General features: G+C 46.6%; 2 protein-coding genes across 5 annotated transcripts in view; both read left to right on the forward strand.

Moving 5' to 3' along the window:
• Nucleotides 1-5,658, forward strand: part of dnah2 (dynein, axonemal, heavy chain 2) — a 77,262-nt gene extending 71,604 nt beyond the window's left edge. Inside the window, exons 84-88 of the mRNA XM_076170791.1 lie at nt 228-342; nt 3,203-3,379; nt 3,873-3,947; nt 4,560-4,710; nt 4,816-5,658. Coding sequence (XP_076026906.1) covers nt 228-342; nt 3,203-3,379; nt 3,873-3,947; nt 4,560-4,710; nt 4,816-4,970 — 673 coding nt within the window. The 3' untranslated portion in view covers nt 4,971-5,658. The remainder of the gene's footprint in view (nt 1-227; nt 343-3,202; nt 3,380-3,872; nt 3,948-4,559; nt 4,711-4,815) is intronic.
• A 1,510-nt stretch (nt 5,659-7,168) lies between these two features.
• kdm6ba (lysine (K)-specific demethylase 6B, a) overlaps nt 7,169-20,899 on the forward strand; it is a 70,479-nt gene continuing 56,748 nt past the window's right edge. For all 4 annotated transcript variants that reach the window (XM_076170781.1, XM_076170786.1, XM_076170784.1 and 1 more), the window contains exons 1-3: nt 7,169-7,801; nt 8,721-8,791; nt 9,314-9,479. The gene's annotated coding sequence lies outside the window, so the exon portion shown is untranslated. The remainder of the gene's footprint in view (nt 7,802-8,720; nt 8,792-9,313; nt 9,480-20,899) is intronic.

Below are 20,899 nucleotides of genomic sequence, written 5' to 3' on the forward strand. Positions count from 1 at the left end.
AGTGTGACAGTAAAGAGGGAACACATATGAAATTGTTTTTATATATTTGGGTTCATCAGTGAGGACAATTGCTCTATAAAATGACAGATTCTGGTTTTGTCCCTCAACATAGCTGCAATGTAGACGTCTGACTCATGCTCGTGCTCATCACGATGTTTGAGGCAGGCTCAACAGGGTGGCTTCATAAATTGTGTGTAAAAACCTCTTTGTGTTTGTCTGTGTGTTAGTTCCTCGCTGTCAGAACTGGAGAAAGCGATTAAGGGCATAGTGGTGATGTCAGCCAGCTTGGAGGAAACCTTCCATTGCATCTATGACGCTCGTGTACCGCCCCTGTGGGAGAAGGTACCCCACACACACACACACACACACACACACACACACACACAGAACACATCCATACTAACACATGTTTCTTCTGTCATGGTAGTTTTTTACAATTCCACTCTGACAATAATGAGACAACTATCTTTTTACAGAATTGTCACACATTTAATAATGTTTGAGCATGAGCAACACAATCCAGGAGCATGTACACAGTGGTTATAAGAGTAACTCAACACATGTGATGACAATAATGACATGAATCATAGTAAGTCAGTATACAAGTCCACATTCTGCAAATCTACTTATTTCCATCTTGCAGAAAATACATTTACACCTTCTTTTGCTTTTATGTTGGCATTTCCTCTTTCTCTTCATCACAAGGTGTAATTCTCAACTTCTCACTTTCAATATCTGTGATCCGCTCCCTTGCACCTGCAGATAATCCAGGCCAGCACACTTCAGAGTGAGGGAGTGCTATCTGAGACGGCTCAGTCATGTTCACACACCTTTCTCTTTAACAATTAAGCTTTTCTCTTTCCAACAAACCAACCACCTGAGTTATTTGTCTCTGTCAGGCTGGCTTTCTGCTGTTATCTATATGAGTCTTCAGCCGTGCTCCTGAATTGCGTTGTTGCATGGTTGCACTCTTCAGTATTGATCTTTGTGATTCCGATCTATTCTGCTCCCTTTATTCAGTCGATACCTGTAGCTCACTCATTGGCCCGTTATTAAAAGGTGTATTTACGTATCGCTCTGCCTGGCTGCTCAGACACACACTTACTGTATAGCAGACACACACATCTACACGTAATTATGAGACCCTGGCAGCTTTCCAGCTGTAATTCTGATTGAATGCTCCATTCTGTCTTCATTGTGATTGGACCTCAGTGGAGAGAGAACACAGGGTGCTGTCAGCCCGGTTTAAGGGGCTGAAATAGATTGTGACTGCGTGTGTATGTCTGTGTGTCTTTGTGCGCATAAGCGTGTCATGCTTTGTGTGTGTGTGTGTGTGTGTGTGTGTGTGTACCAACTCATCAGGTGGAGCCTCTACCTTGGCCCTCGGTGGCTGAACAAAGCAACCATTTGTGAACTAATCATAGTATAATAAGTAAAGTAAAGCCAGAGCCTGCTCCACTTTCCTAAAGAGACCCTGAACTCATTGTGCTCGCTCCAGGCTTATTACTGCCGCATCCACTGTGTGTGTGTGTGTGTGTGTGTATGCCTGTCCTTTTATTGGATGGATATTGGACAGCTATTAAGGCAGCTGTCTGCAGCTGAGCTTCTCTATTCTGCTGCCCCCTGTTTGTTCTTCTCTCTATCCTCCATCTCTCTGTTCATCTCATTCACTTTCTATCTCTATTCCTCTCTGTCTGTAATTAGTTTCATTATCTACCTTGACTGCTCTGCCCACTACTCTTCCCCTTCTCTTTCATGACTTTAATCTTACATTCTCTCCCATTGTGTCCTCGTCTTTCCAGCCTCATCGGGTCCAAAGAGACCAGCGTGTACTCCAGACCCTCATAGATACTCTGTCCTCCTTATTTATCCCTCCATCTCTCCATCCTCTCTTCCGCGCCCTCCTTGGCATGGCAACCTGTCATTAGTTCTGAGCTCAGAGACTCATGGCTTTAATTTCGGCCCGCCTGTTTCTGCGTCTCTGGCCATTTTGTGTCTCCTCTCTCCACAAAGCTGTGCTGTGTTTGTGTGTGAGTGTTTCTACTCGCTATAACTAGAGATTGTGTTTGTAGTGCACGCTTGAGTTAGCCCATCCCTCTGGATCAATCAGGTGCATGTATGGGTGTGTATGGACATGTGTGTGTGTCCATACGTGTGTGTGTGTGTGTGTGTGTGTGTGTGTGTGTCATCTTGTCTTGTGTGATCTAAACCTACACACACAAAGAAGCTGCATTAGAGAGGGAGTCCATCATGTAGCAGTAAGGGACTAACTCAAGTAGTAAACACGAGCACAGCGGCACAACTTCTGCCTTCCATGCATTTTTGGATGCATTCAGAAAAGCCTTTTGTCAGATAATGACCCCCTAATTCTCCGCCCCAAAAGCCCAGATTGTAACTTGAACACAGAAATTGCAACAGCCAACTACCCTTTAGGAATGCCTGAAGAGTTGTGCGAGGAGGAAGGTTATTCAGTGTATTGGCCTGTGAGAGAACGGTAATGCCGGCCCACAATGATGGTAGATTTATGGCCGTGCGATGACAGAATGATGGATTTCTCCATGGGGTCGTACATCATACTCACATGATTTTACATTCAGACAGAAGTAGCAGAGGAATGTCTATATCTGCTCTGTACAGCACTCTGCATCACTCTGATTCAGCCTAGATCCTGTAGAAGTGGAGAAAAACGCCTTAATGGAGCTCAGCTATTGGTCGATTTTCATACTTCATAATTGGTGGCTTTAGCATCAATCATCTGCCCAGACACACACACACACCATACACTTACTGCATGATCAGAGGTCGCTTTGAGTTCAACACAAGTTGTTCACCGATTGAACCTTTCTGGGCTGTCAGCACTTCCTGATGGCACAACAGCTTCTTCCTCCATGACAGTTTCACATCTGCTGACAGGAGGGGGGGTGTGGTTTTGCTTTCAGACATCTATGTAAGCACATTTCTGAATGTGTTATTTTCCAGTACAACACACATTTGATGTTTAAGCAGAGGATGTAGTATTGATTTGTAGCATCGTCAAGTCAGCCAAAGAAAGCTGTGTGATGATGTAAATAGTTCACACCTTACTTGCAAATGTTCTCATATCTCCACCTTTTCTATATTTGACCTACATGTCATCAAAGATTAACGGTTGTACATAGAATTGTATCCTACACTGACTGAAGGTGTGTGTGTCTCTTCTTAGGCGTACCCTTCTCTGAAGCCCCTGGCGTCCTGGACCAGGGATCTTTGCCAGCGTGTTGATCAGTTTGCAAAGTGGGCGGAGACTGGCCACGCCCCCAAATTGTTCTGGCTGTCCGGCTTCACCTTCCCCAACAGTTTTCTCACCGCTGTGCTGCAGTCGTCTGCCAGACAGCACAATGTAAGAATTCACACACGCTTAGACGGCTCCGAGTAAAAACCGCCACTTTGTTCCACGCCGCTGATCTACAGCACATGACAACCGCTCCATCCTTTCATTGTGAACAAAGACAAGCAAGTTTGTCAGCCCTCTACTGAAATTCAGGGATGAAAATCAGGCAGTTCAGCTTTCACTGTCACTGCAAAAACACACACATAGAGAGAAACACTATGCCCACACACCTTACCCCACACTGCTCTGCCTCAACTGAAGATCTGCACACTTTAGTTTGATGTGACTCCATACATACTGTAACCATTAACCCCTTATCTGATCTAATAACCCAAACCACAGCCTTTCATGTTCTACATTAGGATGCTCTTAGATCTGACAGGCTGACAGGCAGACCATTTTTGCTCAATTTTTCTTCTATTTTGAGTTAAAAGTTAAAAAATGTAAGGCCCAGAGATGTAAGGTTATCTTTTACCCACATTCTGTTTGACTGTTGATGCAGATATCTGTGGACACGCTGTCCTGGGAGTTTCTAGTGTCCACCGTAGACGACAGCCACCTCCTCTCGCCTCCCAAGGTGACTCTCTCTACACACACACACACACACACATCTTTACATCAAACTGCCTCAGCACCACTTTTCCTGCTCCATTAGCTTTTAGCTGTCATCACCGCATCCCATCACATTTTTCAATTTTACTCCAAAATTGACTCAGCGTGCTTTTTTTCCCTGAAGCTTATTATCATTCTTAGCAGAACACCACTTTCTCTCTCTGCCCTTCCACACATTAGCTCTCACCTTTTCTACAGAGTGCTTTTCTATTCAGATGTTGCTTGGCCATGGCCGAAGAGTTTCACAGCTCAGACTGACCCTGTGTTCTACTGTCCATTAAGAACTTTTAATACCTGGACTTATACAGCGCTTTTATCCTTCTCCTCCTCCTCGTTCTTCTGATTTCCTCTCTCCTTACTCTTATCTCCTAACTGCCTTGGCCTCTCTTTCTTCCTCTTGGCTCGTGCTCTTCCAGTTCTTTTCCTTGTATTCTCTCCGCCGCTCTTCTTTTTCTTGATTTCACACCCACAGTATTTCCAAAGCGGTATGCTAAACCCACTTGTACGTGAGAAACAAGCAAACAAGTGACTATCTCTCACCCTTCCCTACCTCACCCCCCCTCCCCCTCCCCTCTAGGATGGTGTATTCATCCAAGGATTGTACCTGGAGGGGGCTGGTTGGGACAAAAAGAACTCCTGTCTGGTGGAGGCTGAACCCATGCAGATGGTTTGTCCCATCCCCACGATCCACTTCAAACCTGTCGAGAACCGTAAGAAGATGTCAAAGAGTGAGTAACTAAGACCTTTGCTTTCCTGTTCAGTCCCTCTATTGGTATGAAGCCTGTGGTTCTCACGTGTGTTTGTGTGTTTCTCCTCTGTGTGTGTGCTTGTAGGCATGTACCTGTGTCCGTGTTACTACTTCCCGGTGCGCTCAGGCAGGGCGGGCCGAGCTTCTTTCGTGGTGGCGGTGGAACTCAAATCTGGAGCTGTGACCCCAGACCACTGGATCAAGAGAGGCACTGCTCTTCTCATGAGCCTGGACAATTAAAGACTTTATGTGGATTGTTCATACATTAGTTCCAAAAAGAAAGAAATGTCAATGTAAATGATTTCCCTATAGAAGCACACATGGGACTGAGAGCAAAATAGGTTTTTAAACGCATTATTCTCTCCCCCACAGACCTGCATCAGTCTTTCCATCGCTCCCCTTAGCCACAACACACAGAGAGAGAGAGAGAGAGAGAGAGAGATCACAGTGTAGTCTCCCACGGTTACGAGCTGTCCTAATGGAACCTCCCAAACATCTGGATGAAGTGAAGGCCATGTTGGTATTGCTGTGTTGAATCGAGCCTCATTATCTATTTCATGTTAACATTGTTATGAAATTGAGAAAGCAGGCGCCTCAGGCAGTCCCGGGCTCGACTGGGAAAATATTTGCATTTTTCAAATTTGCATACATCAGCATTGACCCATGAGTGCCTCAGTTCTGGAATGCCAACTAAAAACCTTTTCTCACACACATTTCTTTAGACTATTAACTATTTCAGCCTGTAGTTTTTCTACTTTTAATGACATCAAGTTGAATTTTTAGTTTTTAGTTCAGCCTAAGTCTCGCTGGTTTTACATCTAGAGAACAAATGCTAATAATTGTATTTATTGTGAGGAACCTGGACACATGAACGCACACATCTAGTCACACTTGCACATAATAAAGGACATTTTTATGCTAATACACACTTCCCTCTGGCTGAATAGCAGGAGGGAGGGCAAGCATGGGGGGGGGGGGGTGAACGTATTCAAATAAATGGTTTCTAATGAAGCTTTGCAGACAAGACGTTTGGAATCGGTGGCTGTTATGTGAGAGACGAAGAGAAGAGAAGGCCCGGACTTCCCTTCTGGAAAGGACTCAGCCCAAACTCATGAAAGGGAAGGAGAGAAAACAAGAGAAGGGCCCTGGAGAAAGTGAGCTGGGAGGGGGGGGGCGAAGAATAGTCCAGTAATGAGAGAGGGGAACTAGAGAGAGGGGGGCCTGAGTTCAAGGTTGTATTCAGGCTTAAGGATTGTCCCCCTGAAAGACCTAACACAGTCTTCCTCAGGGTTTAAGAGCCTCTTTATCAGACTATCAGACACAGGTCTCTCTCTCTCTCTCTCCCTCCCTCTCTCTCTGTCTGTAAACTGTACCCTGGTGGTCTCTGGTGGGGGGGGTGGAGGGGGACACATAGCAACACGCTGAATTCAAATTCAAATCGACCCAATCTCAAGCCTGTTTGCAACAAAAATACATTCCAAACTCCTCTCTCCCCTAAATCAGACGTGAAGCTTAAACTAGACTGTAAAACGTTATGGGAGTGTGTGTTCTTCATTACTGCATGTTAATTATCTTCCCTTTCTCTCAGATATGGCTCTCAAAGTTCTGCGGTTGCATTTGTAAAAGGTGGTGTTGTTTTTTAAACACTTGTTGCCGTGACGTTAGAACTGAAAGCTTTCCTCACGCTACCATGAAGGATTCACTTCTTGAGGCTGTCACAAGTGGTTTCCTTCCATCTGCTTATCCACTTGGATGCTGTTAACACACACATTCTATAGTTGTTGAGTCATATCTCATGAATGTCTGCCTGTAAGGTGCCTTTAGTGTTTTCTAATCATTTCCCCTGTAAAGCCGATAGTTGCAGGTTTTCACTCCAGGACCTGTCCTTGTTTCAGATGACTTGTTTGTCTCTCTTTATAGAGTTAAACATCTAAATAGATCAACCATTACATTGTCTCATGGTCAACTAAGTATCAGTGAAGTGAAAGCTACCCCCAGTCTGCCTGGGACCTCTGTAACCCTTCACCAAGCAGCCCCGGGGCCTGCTGCGTCCCTATTCTTGCTGGATTTGCCTTGTGCTTGTGCTTGAACTTGATTACGTAACACACCTAGGCCCCATATTTCAGCTTATTTTGGAAATGACAGGAAGATCCCCACATATTTCTGCAGCACGACTCTGGATTCCCATGTGACTGTGTGTGATTGTGGCTTTTAGTTCAGACCTCTGACTGAGATCTGCAACCTCAGAAGTTCTAAGAGGGGAAAACCTGGGGTTCCGATTCTCCTCCTGTGAATGCTAGTTAATAATGGAATTTGGGCAAGTCGTCCTGTGTGTTTGCCAGTGACTATGGAGGCGGGGCAGCTAATGTCCAAGACTCTTCCACCGAAAATAAACCTGCATGAGGGGAAGAGAGAGAAGGAGAGGAGGGAGGGAGGGAGGAGGAAGAAAGGAAAGCCTTTCAACAGGGACAGGAGGGAAAGAGTCTCCGTTTCAATGGAATAAAAACTGCGCAGTTTCTTTTAGATGTGCTGGCTCTGATGCGGTGGATCGCTCCTGTGTGTGTGTGTGTGTGTGTGACACGGATCCAGCAGTTCTGGTTCTGGATGCGTAGTGACTCGTTGCTGCTTTGGATTCTAATGAAGCTGGTGATTATTTATTTTTTTAGTAGCAGATGTGTTGGTCTTCAGAGGAGAGGGGAAAGAGCTGTGCAATCACTCACGGCGGCGATGTGACTCTGCAAGATACAAGCTGAGTGATGAGTCGGTTCGTCATGCCTTGCCCATGGGCGACTACATCCACATTTTCAGCCCGGACTGCGATCTATCTGCGTGTACAGCCTCTCTCTCTCTCCCTCTCTCTCCCCCTCTCTCTCCCTGTCGACGTTTTCTCGGATGCGTTGTGGATGTTGAATGGAATTGAATTTTTTTTTTGGCGAAGGTCTTTTTTAGCAGGCTGCGTCATCCGCGCCGGGGAAAGGAGATGGGCTGCTTTGCACATTTTTCCATTCTTACATTGTTTTAACAGCCCGCACGGCGTCTCCCCGGCTGATCCTGACCATGCTCAGGAAAAGGTAAGCATAGTGATTCTGTACGACTTTAGTCCAGCATGCTCATAGGGACACGTTAGAACTGTGTGTGTGTGTGTGTGCAGCAAATTTAGAACTGGGAAGAACCAGAATGAGACTCCATTGAAAACAAACCGAACTACAGAATTCACGTCCGAGCTGGAAAGAAATCCTAAAAAGGGACGAAACCGTAAGAGCAAAAACTACACGCATCTATAATCTCACTATAACGTTAGAACAGTACGATCAACTAAATGTGCGTTCAGATGGACATCTTGGTTTATAATAGAGCTTTAGTGAAAGATCCTAGCGTTTAGATTGCTTAGTCGACATGATGTACAGTGTACCTGGATATAGTTGATAAGTTTCGTATTCAGCACTTGCATGTTGCTGTGTGCCTATTTTTAAATCGGCTCTAAACTGATATTGATGATGTCATGTTTTTACGGTAACGAAGCGATAGTTTACGGGAGTCGGCGATGTCGCAATCGCTGTCTTCGATTTCGCTTCCAAACCTTTTCACAAATCAAAAGCGTTAAAGGCGATATACCCGCGTCCGTGGGCGTTAATATGGCAACGTGGTGTTGTGATATTCAACCGATGGAGGTTGATTAACGCCTAAGCTGAGTGAAATGCGGGCTCGCTTGTGTTGGAGGAAGGAGTGTCGCATTTTCTTTCTGAAATGTCATGTGGTGAAGTTGTGGCGGGTTCCTTACAATTTCCAGGAAGAGCGTTTGAATTTTCTTCCCTTGGATTTTCTTCTCTCCACCCTCTCCGCTCCTCTCCCCTCCTTTCCTTTGGCTGCCGCTGCCGCTGTCCTTGTGTCACTTCCGTCGCGCTGCCACTAGGGGGCGATCCAGGACTGTAATCTGTTATAGCAGCGCTGTTTTTGGGGTCGTTATGATGTTGTGTTTCCATCATGCAGACACGGCGGCCTGTGGATGGGGGGCATCGTCATCCTGGAGGAGACTTCACCCAGCAGGATGCAGGACAAAGGTGAAGTATCTGCCACAATAGATCAACCTACTGAAGTCTGAATAATCACATCTCTCCTATGTGTGTGTGTTAACCAGCTGCTGCAGTTATCTTTTAATGCCTTTAAATGTTTTATCAATTGTATTTAGTTTTTGTTCTTCTTCTTCGAATGAGTCTGTTGTAAAAACACTAAAATATCGGTGGTAATTGCTCCAGAAACAGTCAAATGAGGATATGAACGATTAGAACTTAAGTGTAATACTGTAATTTGTCCGTTAGATGGCGACACACACAAACACACGCAGCCAAAGTCGTTTGTAAACAGCTGAGACACTTAATAGTTACTGACCTTCAAGTAAAATTTCTCTCTGGAACTCATTTCATTACTTGAGTCATTATGTTTAGGTTTCATCTTTCATGCACATGATTGTCGTCAGCTGCTGTTTGTTGTTTGCTTCAGTTCCTAAACTAGCTTGTTCCTGCAATTATGAAATGAGGAGAACCCTTGAACCAAACTAATTATTCATATTGTTCCCTCCACAGAGCAGCGGGTGACACAGCAGCGCCGCCCTGCTGTGCTTCAACAACCACCTGCGCCAGACTGAAGCCACAAGTGAGACGTTTACCGCTTCATCCTGTGAGGAACTGTGTCGTTTCCAGGATGTGGGAAACTCTCAAACTGCGGCGGCTCCTGAGAAGAGGCGGACAGGTCAGTCTAAAATAGAAGGTGTTCACTGTGATTCTGTGCATGTGGCGGCAAGGATTCCCTCTTCCGCTTCGTCTCGTCCCCTGTCTCCCCCCCGTTCAGAGTGAGACATTGTGCTACAGTGTCTTTATCTTGTGTTGCTAGGAGAGGGGGAATCATTGTGTTGTTTGTCTGGCTTGGAGGAGGTAATATTTCCCCCCAGAGCTGCTAAATTGAATGGGAGTGGAGCCAGAGGCGCTCTGGGCTCCATGGCTCCTACACACAATCAACACCCTGGCTCAGGCGTACACACACGTCTAACCCTAACACCCTTTCTCTCTTTCAGTCACACACATTACAATCTGACACGCATCTCAAACACCCACATACACCCCTCTCACACACTCTGTTTTAATATCCCTCTTAGGCACACAAACACACACTCGTATGCCAGCGTCTCCCCGGCTCCTGCCAAGTCTCAAACACCTGGGGTTCTCTGTCACTTAGCCTATTCAGCTTTATTACAGCAGCGACCGGCCATCAATCACATTCATTACCCATAAACATGCACACACACGCACGCGCGCACACACACACACACACACACACACACACACACACACACACACACACACACACAGACAATTCATCTGTTTTGGATCCTTTTACACCAACCACCTGCCTTTAGTTGAACATTATACTTTATTTCATGACATCACAATTTCAATTTCCTGTTCAAATCTCTGCAGTAAATGTTTAGTCACTTGGTTATGTTCTTATGCATAATCTGTTACTATGACGATTATTGTGCTGAATGACTCTGTTGGTGATTTAAACCGATGTGGCACAAAGCTCAGCCTGTAGCGTGTTTGGCAGTTAGCTCTCTCTACTCATGACGTTCTCTAAGTTCTCCTGTGCCTGGCGTTCCTTCTTGTGTTGTTACAACATCAACACAGGTGTTTGCAGTATAAATCTAATATTAGTTTTATGCACTGTACTATGATGATGTCACCACAGTGGCCTTGGAGAGCTTTGGCAGCAGCCTTCACACCGGGAACTTTGATGTTGCTCAGATCTCTGTGAGGGGAATAAGTCCACATGTTGCACCTGGGACCACTTTTTCCTCCAGTGTGTTTGGACAGGGATCCAGGTCTGAGAGTGTGAGAGTGGCGTGTTTTCAGCTGCTGGATGTTGCAGCAGCAGTGTTGCAGCCTTTCCTTCAGGGTTTAGAACACAAGTCAGAGCTCCCAGCCCGGGGAGGATGATCAATATTCACTCTCAGTTCTCAATTGTCCTTAGTTAAAGGACGTGTGTGTGTAGTCTATGTATGGGCGTCACTTCACTGACTGACCTGACTGTGCAGTGTGCTACAGGTCACGTCACAACATTTGCATTGCACCCTCTTGCACACGCGTTTCCTCTGAGCATGCAGACGACATCAGCGCTTCTTCACTGTTTATGGACCAATTTAATGAAATGGTGTGATTTTCTCAACATAAAACCTGAGATGACTCTTAAAGCTGTCATATAAAAAGCTGTGCACGCCTTGTTACTGACACTTAGAGCATCACCAGCATCCTATCCTCAAAGTGCTCCATTCCTGGTGTTCTCCTGCTGCACTACACACCCTGAGGCGGTGACCTTACATGGGTTTAGCTTGGAGAACATTCGGTGAGAATTCATGTTTTGGGGGGGAATCAATTGACGAAATGAAGCGGGAAGAGTTCCACTGTTCTGCTGCTGGTATAAATCACATTTAAAAGATCATGTATTCATTGGATGGTCTCGGTGGGAGAGGGAGGAGGAGGAGGAGGAGAGTGAGGAAGAGGTGTGCTGTAAGCTGAGTCAGGATGACTGCGAGCGAGGACGGCAGGAAGGAGTGGGTGAGGAGGAGGAGGACAGGAAAGAGGGAGGGAGAGCCTCTTCAACTGCCTCCTCCTCCTCCTTCTCCTCCTCTGTCATAGTCAGCGGTATCATTGAGGGAGAGGTGGTGTAGGGGGAGAAGGTGGAGCTGACATCATCCACCCTCAGGAGTGTGTGTGTGTGGAGATGTGTGCGTGTTCCCACATCCTATTTATGAAAGCCTTTCACAGTTGGACACGCTTGGACGTAGGAGAAACACACACACACACACACACACACACACACACGTCCACTGACTGAAGCAGGGACGGAGCGATTAGACAGAAAAGATAGGAGTGGACAGAGTGAGAGGTGTGCAGAGTTAGAGCCTAGTGTGTAAGGGTGAGGTGGCAGAGGTTGCACACAGAGGACACTGCCCAACTGGCCTCCTGTCCTCTGCCCTGCTTGCCGCTTGGCCCGTGGAACCCAGCTGTCACCGGGCTCTGTTTGGATGCTATGTTTACATGCTGTGTATTTACGTCTGTGGGTGTGTATGTGACACATGTGACTGCTTTGATTGTAGGCCAGCGTCATTACAGGCCGCTCTGAGCTCACACACTCTATTTAGCTCTCTGTTCCAAAGCCGTCAGTCTCTCGGGTAGGATTGTCAATCTACAATTCTAAATCAGCTGTCTGTTGTCAAAAGTTGAGCTTGTCAGCGTGCAGACAGGCGACAAATGAGAAGGAGAAGCTCCACTGGAAGGAGAGGAGAGGAGACACGGCAGGGCTGAGAGGGAGGTGCAGGTGACAGCTGTAGGGCTGAGTGTGTGTGTGATCGGCTGAGACACGTGTCAGTCCAGCACATACAGGACACGCAGTGTGTGTCTGTCACAATAAAGGACAGCTCTGCATGGACTGTTTTACCCAGAAAGTGAAGTCAGTCATGATGAAATGGTCCTGATCACTTTTCTTGTTTATTCCTAGCTTTTCATTTGTTTACGTTTCTGGTTAAGGCATATTTTTATACGACCTACATCTCCACCACCTATATGTTGATGTGTGAGTGTTGCTCTGCTGAACTTGCTGCTACTCTAACTGGCAGGACGGTGAACACAAACACACACACACACACACACACACACACACACACACACACACGCACATACAAGAAAGTGACTCTGCCCCTCATGCGCTTACATCCTGGTCCTGCATGTTTGGTTAAGAAAATGTGTAAATCTCATCAAATCCCAGCTTCTACCAACTCTCTCTCACCAAATCCCTTTCTTGAACAAATCCACAGCCCCCCCCCGCCCACACACACACACACACACACACACACCCCAATTGCAGAAAAAAAACCTCACTGCATCTCTGAGCTCTCTCTCTTGTGTTGTGCTCTCTCACCCTCCTCCCTTCCCATCTTCCTCCTCCAGCTCCTGTTGTGGCTTTCTGCCTCTCACGTTTCACCCCCCTCACTACACCCCCTTGTCCCCCCTTTGACCCCCCCATTACCTCCCCCCATGCACCCCCTCACCCTCTCTCTCCCCAGGGCAAACCCACCGCTCTCAGCCTTTTGTGCCTTCCCTCCCCTCCCTGCTCCTCCTCTGCCTCCCCCTGCCTTTGTGTGTGAGGCCAGCGAAGGGAGATGAGAAAGAGGGAGGCTGCAGAGGAAGAAGAGTGTGAAGTGAGAGAGCAGGAGAACGAGAGAGTCCAGAGTGTAAGGAGAGAGAAGAGCTTGAAATCTTTTGTTTTTTACATTCTATTACCTGACTGGAGGATTCACACAGGGAATGAAAGCTAAGGGTATACTCTTCTGAACAGTGATGTCATACCAAGTGGGGAAAGTTCCAGCAAGTCAGCATCATAAGCCAGGGAAATGATATTAGCCTCATTTTGTTGGTGTTTTTTAAATATAGCTCTTTAAATGATAGCAATTACAAGCAGAAACTCATTTTCCATTCATATTCAACCACAGATTTGTCCATTTGAGACAGATGATTCATCCGAGTTCCAATCATGTTGAATGGGGTCTGGATGAAGACATTTTTGGATGTTGGATGTTTGGGAAGTTGATGTAGGAGCAGTGTGAGTGAAACATCTCTGTGTCTCCTGTGACTCCTGCTCCAGATTCAGTCTCATCATGTCCACGTCTTGGTGTGGAGCATCACTCTGCTGCCAGGGATCTCTCTCTCTTTATCTGGGTGGGTGTGTGTCTGGGTGTGTGTTTGGGTCCACAGGGTTTTGTGTTCAAAGTATCCATGAGACTTTCATATCAGGTCTGATTCTTCTCACCACCATATTATTATTATTACTATTATTATTATTATTATTATTATTATTCTGTCCCTTTTGGATGAAGTGCCTGTTTTGTAATCCTGTGCTCAGCCTTTTTGCACATTTCATAGATTTCTTTGTGTGCCGTTGTGAACAAAGCCTCAAACTCCATTACATCGCTGCTTTACTACAGTGAAACACGAGCCGTTGTAATCTTCAGAGGGAACTTAACAGACAGCGCCTCTGTACATGTCGAGGGATCAGAATGGGGCTGTCAGTTTGATCTGAACAGATTCCAGTGATTCCACCCGAGCTTTCTATCTGAATGTACAAACAGGCTCTTGCAGTAGAGAAGATGCTGTAGATGCTTTCACACCACAGATTTCACACCGCAGCAAGGATATTAACATTTGTGAATGTCTTGCTTGAGGAGGCGGCTCATTAAAAGTATAGCTGTGCTGAGGTGTGGATCCTCCGAGGTGACACCTTTACACACCGACTCCCACCCTCCAACACACACTCTGAGGGGAGGAACTGATGTTTGACTCATTCGTGGTCACAGGTTTTAGTAAATTAGACGTTTGGACTCCATATTAATGCCCACGCTGTCGGAATGGGACGAGTAGTAAGAATTAAATCTGGCTGACTGACAACATACAACACACACGTAAGCTCACACAGCACTGAAGTATCGGTGTAGGCTTGTGTTTATGTGTGAAGCAGACAGAGAGAGAGAGAGAGAGAGTGTTTGAATCTACAGATGAGTGTGTTAATGAGCCTGTCTCTGTATGTCTGCATGCATTATGCATCGACTGTACAAAGACCCAAAGCACTGCACATGCATTTTTAAAAACCCAGGAAACATAAAGATAGGTCATGCTGTGTGTGTGTGTGTGTGTGTGTGTGTGTGTGTGTGTGTGTGTGTGTGTGTGTGTGTGTGTGTGTGTGTGTGTGTGTGTGTGTGTGTGTGTGTGTGTGTGTGTGTGTGTGTGTGTGTGTCAGGCGCTGTGGGAGAGAATATTCTTGGAAGGCCAGCTGCCACTCATGTTACCACAACTAACTCGATTATCAACTCAGCTCTCTGCTCTGACAGACTTACACACAGACACACACACTCTGTAAATGCCTCAATGTACTTCAAGAGCTTCCTATAAGCACCGGCCGCAGGCCAAACTGCCCACTGTACGTTTGATGAACACGGTGCGATTTGCTACGCTTGTAAATGACAGACCACAAGCCTCAGCTTCCAAACAAGGCTAGCGAGATGATAGAGATGTGCCTGTGTGTGTGTGTGTGTGTGTGTGTGTGTGTGTGTGTGTGTGTGTGTGTGTCAGCCATTACACGCGCTTGATTCGCAACACAGCCGGACAAGCATTTACCTTGGAATGATACACGGTCTTGAGGTGGATATCCCTGCACCCTCTCCCACAGGCAGGAGGCGTCCCTGAACGCATCAGGGCTTTAACAAACCTCTACACGTCTCCATACACAAGCAAGAGGCTCATCACACTCACCTGAGGTACAGGTCAGGAGGAGTCACCACGTTGGCATGCAGCTCAATTGCTGCTCTCTCTGAAGGCATCCAGAGCATCCAGAGCCTACATATGACAGCAGATAGCCTTTAAGGAGAACACACACTTTCTCACTGTGGCACTAATGAAGCAAGCAGAAATGTCAGTGAGGCAGCCGGCCGCTCTCCTGTGAGGTGCTGACCTTTCCTCACTGATCATGCTATTGGTTGATCACTTAGATAAACACGCTAAGAGCCCCTTATTGTTCCTACGCCCAGCAGTGATAATTAGGCCGGGGGGGTAATTGGTTGACTAATTGGTGTTTTTGGGACGCGTACATATCAGCTAGCTCTGAACCCAAAGGGCGGCTCTGTGCTTCAGATGGGTCACTTGTGTTGTTATACACACACACACACACACACACACACACACACACACACACACACACACACACACACACACACACACACACACACACACTGGTAGGAGCAAACATTCCTCCCTTGCTGTCCTCTCTGTGCTGGTGTTTGTAGGCAGCAGACCCATTCATCATGTGTGTGTCTGTGTAGGAGCTCCTATTCATTGTCTCGCCTCCTGCTTATTCTCTAAGAGTCAACCAGCCTCTCACTCTTCCCCCCCCCCCACACACACACACACACACACACACACACACACACTCTCTCCTGTCTTCATATTGTTCCGTCTCCTCTCCTCCTCCTCTCACACCCTTTATCTCACTTAACGGAGAGAACAAAGAGGAAACAGCTTGTTACCTTGTCTGCCTGTGTGTGTGTGTGTGTGTGTGTGTGTGTGTGTGTGTGTGTGTGTGTGTGTGTGTGAGGTGTCATTCCACTCTGTTGATAGAGAAATAACCCAAGCGATGATTCCTGATTTCTGGGTCATAATGTGACAAGAAGGCAAACTCCTGGAGTGTTGGGCTGCTAGCATGGATTTGTAATCTTATCGCTATCTGTCAATCTATCAATCACTCCGTCTGTTGATCCTGTGTGTCTGTCTTTCAGTGGTGTGAGAGAATCTAAGAGGGCGTCTCTCACACACACACACACACACACACACACACACACTCTTGGAGTATTTTCTTCATATTTACAATACTTTTCTAGCTTATTATTCAATCAGTAGAAGTTCATGTGCAGCTTTTTATAAAGGAGGTAACCCCACATGTATAATCCCGTGTGGAGTGACCTCATACATGCCTGAAACACACATACACACACACCGGATAACAACATGTACTCACTCAGGTTCTGGAGGGGAAAATTGCCACTTCCCTCTCTGATCTGCAGAGCCGTGGAGACGGAGCTGCTAAAATATGGAGTGTGACAGTGTTTCTGCTCATTATGATGATCTGTACAGGAGAGGGTTCAACTGGGTTTCAAATCTGGCATCAAGTTGTATTTCACACTAACACACACACACACACACACACACACGTACAGAGGCAGTAGTAGAGTTAGCAGAGTTAACTCATCTACCATGTCAGTTGATCAACTTTATACTGTGTGGGTGTGTGCTGTGCTGCGTGTGTGTGTGCTGCGTGTGTGTGCGTTTGCGTGCGTGTGTGTGCGTGGTATGCTGTGTGTGCGTGGTATGCTGTGTGTGCGATGCTGTGTGTGTGTGTGTGTGTGTGTGAGTTAGTGCATGCGCGCTCCACACACACAGGCCACATCCAGGGCCAAGAGCAGGGTTGTGTTGCCATGGTGAAAATGGAATCCAAAATGCAGAGTTGCAACGAGCGTCCTGATTGGTTGAAGGCCCATGCATGGAATCGTGATGTGCACCAGCAGCTGGCCAATAGGACGCCGCCTGATCTAGGACTGTTGCTAAGGGGAGTCGCTTGGAATGGAGTCAGCTGGGTTTTCTCTCTCTCTCTCTTTCCCACTCTGGCTCGCTCGCCCTCTCGCTCCTGCCGCTCGCTCTGCCTTTGCCCTCATTGACTCGTTCCCCCCTCCCCCCCCTCCTCTCTCTCTCCCTTTCTATCCCTCCCCTTTTTTTTGCACTTCTACACGTGCGAAAGGGGAAAGAGCACATGTTGAAAAATTCACTGAATATTTCATGCAGCTGGTTGTACGGGGCTGGAACCAAAGAGGTCCTGCACTCAGAGTGCAGCGGGTCCATGCCTGCGCCTGCATCTTGTGTGTGTGTACCATTGCATCTGTTTACGTGTGTGTGCGTGTGTGTGTGTGTCCATGTGTTAATTTCTCGCTTGCTTCTTTCTTAGCATGTACATGTATGTGAAAGAGCAGAGTACTGTATGTTTGTGTGTGTGTGTGTGTGTGTGTGTGTGTGTTTGTGTGTGTGTATTGATTCTGGCCTCATGTTGGGGAGCCCCTGAGGGACTTGAGGCACTCCAACTGAAGTGGGGTGTGTTTGAAAGTGAGCCAGGTAATATTGGGTGTGCGCCTGACCCCCAAACCCTCCCACACACACTTCCTCCTACCTTCTCTTCTGCCTGTTGGCTCACTACCACCCCCACTCTTATCACACACGTTACACACACGCTCCCATGGACCCTTATTCATGCGATAAATCAATTCTGTGTTGATGAGTGTGTGTAGTAAAGGAGTTGTTTCATCAGAGCTCATTTCAGGTTTGAATAAGAACGGAACAGAAGTCAAAGAACTCTGGGTACACACACACACACACACAGGTAGGGTGTTTAACTTACTGACTCCAAACAATTCTGGGCCAATCACAGAAGGGTTTGTGAGCGAGTGACCTTTGTTTACTGTGTGTTACTGTGTGAACACAAATCCAACCAAGGGTCAAGTGTAAACATTAACCCCTTAAACAACAAAGCAAACACACTCCAGGCTTGCATGCAGCCTTACAGGTGTGTAGCTGCTCTCTGTTCCAGCATGCAGCTCTTCTTCTTCTTCTTCTTCTTCTTCTTCTTCTTCTTCTTGCTCTTCTTGCTCTTCTCTCTCTGTTTCCTGCTCTGTGACAAAACTTCAACCCAACTTCAATGGATTGTGGCCGAGAACTCAACTGAAACAGAAAGAAAACCAAGTGTTAGAATGAAGCCTTGCACCTTATTGAGTCATGTTGCATCCTTGGATCCTTGTTGGTCAAAGCTGAATGAGCTTTTGTTTGACGCTAGACGGACTTGAACAGCAGGAATATTGTCCATCATCATCTGAGTGAACAAAGGAGCGGCTCTCTCTACATATTTCTTTGTCTCCCCCCCCCCTCTTGTTTCCTTCCACCTCTCATTTCCTCCTTCCACGCTTCCTGTTTCCTGGCTCTCATCCTTTCTTTGTTCTGATTTATCCAACTTGAATTTCTCTCTCACGTGCACATTTTTTCCCTTTGTACGCTGTCATTGCTTGGCTTTTTTCTTGTGTGTGTGTGGGTGTGTGTGTGTGTGTGTGTGTGTGTTTGTGGTGTTATGAATCCATTGTGCCAACAACTGCCACGAAAATCGTTGAAGTGAGGCGTCCTACTCCTGAATCAAACTGTGCCAACGGAGCATTGCTGCCGTTTAGACGACAACACACACACACAGACACACACACACACACACACATCCCCGGTTAGCCCCCTATCATTCATTCATAATAGTACTCACTGTCATTCATTCAGGATGAAATACAGTGAAAAGTCCAAACAGTTAGAGGAAGAGAGACGGTGGCACTCACTGCATGTGAAAACAAAACAATTAATAGGATTATTAAATAAGGTGTGTGTGTGTGTGTGTGTGCATGCATGCGTGTGTGCTTGTGTGTTGTTGGGGGGGAAAGGAGCCCCAGCTGGCTCGTAGGTCTCCCACTGGTTTCATTTAGGTTATCATGGTCCCTCTATTGATGCTGTGTGTATGCAGAAGTGCCTCTCTATTGGCTACTGCCTGTTCTGAAACACACACACATACACACAAATAAGCATACACATTGTCCACCCAGGCGATGGAACACATATAGGCATGCAGTCAGTGTAAACTCACACAGGCCTGCAGCTCAGCAACTGAAACGTCCAAAACATTTCAATGTCCAAAGCTCTGATCTTTATCTGTCCTTACTTTTTCCTGGCTCGTCCCTCTCTCCCTCTTTGCTCATCTGTCCATCTCGTTCAGAAACCAGAAGGAACACTTCAAGAAAGAAACGAGAGGGAAGTGGAAAAAAAGAAAGAAAGAAAGAAAGAAAGAAAAAAGGAGACGGCCAGAAAAAAAGTGAGCTTGGACTCGAACATGCTGAAGTCTCGTTGCTGCAGAGCCACGTGCTTGTGTTTGGATCTTAGGTCACATACTAGTGTGTGTGTGTGTGTGTGTGTGTGTGTGTGTGTGTGTGTGTGTGTGTGTGTGTGTGTGTGTGTGTGTGTCTGTCTGAAGGGTTGTTTTGATTGGATTTCAAGCAGTGAATGTGGCATAAATGGATGGCAATGGTTGAGACAGGAGTGAAGGATGGATTCTCATCTATCTGTCTGCTTCACTGGCTCAGCTGAGCAGCAAGCAAGCAAGGTGGAAGAGAGAAGGCAGGTAAAGATGGAGGGGAGGGGGGAGAGGGAGGAGGGGAACACAGAATGGGACTGTGCCTGAGTCATCTTCTGTATAGGAGGAAAGTTTCTGTGTGTGTGGTGTTTTCCATGCAGCTCAGTCACAGTTTATTCTCCCTCTGATTGCTGCTGCAGAGTGGAGAGATGATGGCTGGATGTGAAGCCTTTGAAGAGAAAGAGAGAAGGATCGGCAGCATGACCAACTCTCACTAAACCTTCAATCCAAGTCCACTTACAGTCAGAGGTCAGTCAGGTGATACTGAAGTCACACAGTAACACACAGTAACACACAGTAAACAAAGTGTCAAGTCTGTTCCAGTTCATGCCAATGTTAGATCAATGAGCTTCACACACAACCAAGGTTTCAAATTCTTGTAATTCAAAATCTGACGGCAAAAATCTTGTTTTATCTTCATGTTGCACCTGAAGTCTTATGGAGACTTTCCAGACGTAGGCCAGCTGTCAGTAAGGCTCTGAAGGCAGCGGGGCTCAGACCTGAGACCTCAGTGTCCTCACATTACATGATGAGAAACACAGACTGAACAAACCCCCGTGTCAAATCTGCATTTCCCTTCATGCTTATTATGTCACGTTAAAAGACAAATAGGCTTTATTTTTATGATATCAACAGTTTTTGGTGAAGTGGTTGATTCTCTGCCTTTTCTGTCTCAACCTCTGTCTTTGCAATCTGACCTCTTGGCCAATAAGCCCATCAATAAGGGGCTTGTTTAGGGGGAAGGGTGGGGTTGTGTGTGTGTGTGTGTGTGTGTGTGTGTGTGTGTGTGTGTGTGTGTGTGTGTGTGTGTGTGTGTGTGTGTGTGTGTGTGTGTGTGTGTGTGTGTGTGTGTCCCTGTCCCTGGTTGGGAGGGAGGGAGGGGCCCCCACCTCTTCCGCCATCTTAGGTTTCTGTCTATTGACCGCTCCGGATGCCCCAGATGTCACGTCCGTGCGTGTGTGTGTGTTTAACATGTGCCGCCTCTGTCTCTCCTCTCCATTCTCCTCATTGCAGTCTCGCAGGTTGACGAGACAATCACTTACCCTCTCTCTCCCTCTCTCTCTCTCTCTACCTGTTCCTATCTGCCTTCCACTCTCTTCTCTTCCTGTCGCTGCTCTCTCATCCTTTCATCCCATTCATCCCCTGCTCTCTCTCTCCCTCTCTCTTTCCTTTGCTTCATCTAGTCAGGTGAGGGAAGCTAGACGAGGAGGAGTATTAGCCTCATTGTCTGGAGCCAGAGGTAACCTTATATTGCAACAGAGAGAGACAGAGAAACAGAGAGGGCCAGTGGTGGAGAGAGAGAGAGAGAGAGA

This window comes from Genypterus blacodes, unplaced genomic scaffold (genome assembly GCF_046128005.1).
Source record: "Genypterus blacodes isolate CSIRO-AG114 ecotype Tasmania unplaced genomic scaffold, CSIRO-AGI_Gbla_v1 ptg000232l_1, whole genome shotgun sequence".
Classification (NCBI taxonomy): Eukaryota; Metazoa; Chordata; class Actinopteri; order Ophidiiformes; family Ophidiidae; genus Genypterus; species Genypterus blacodes.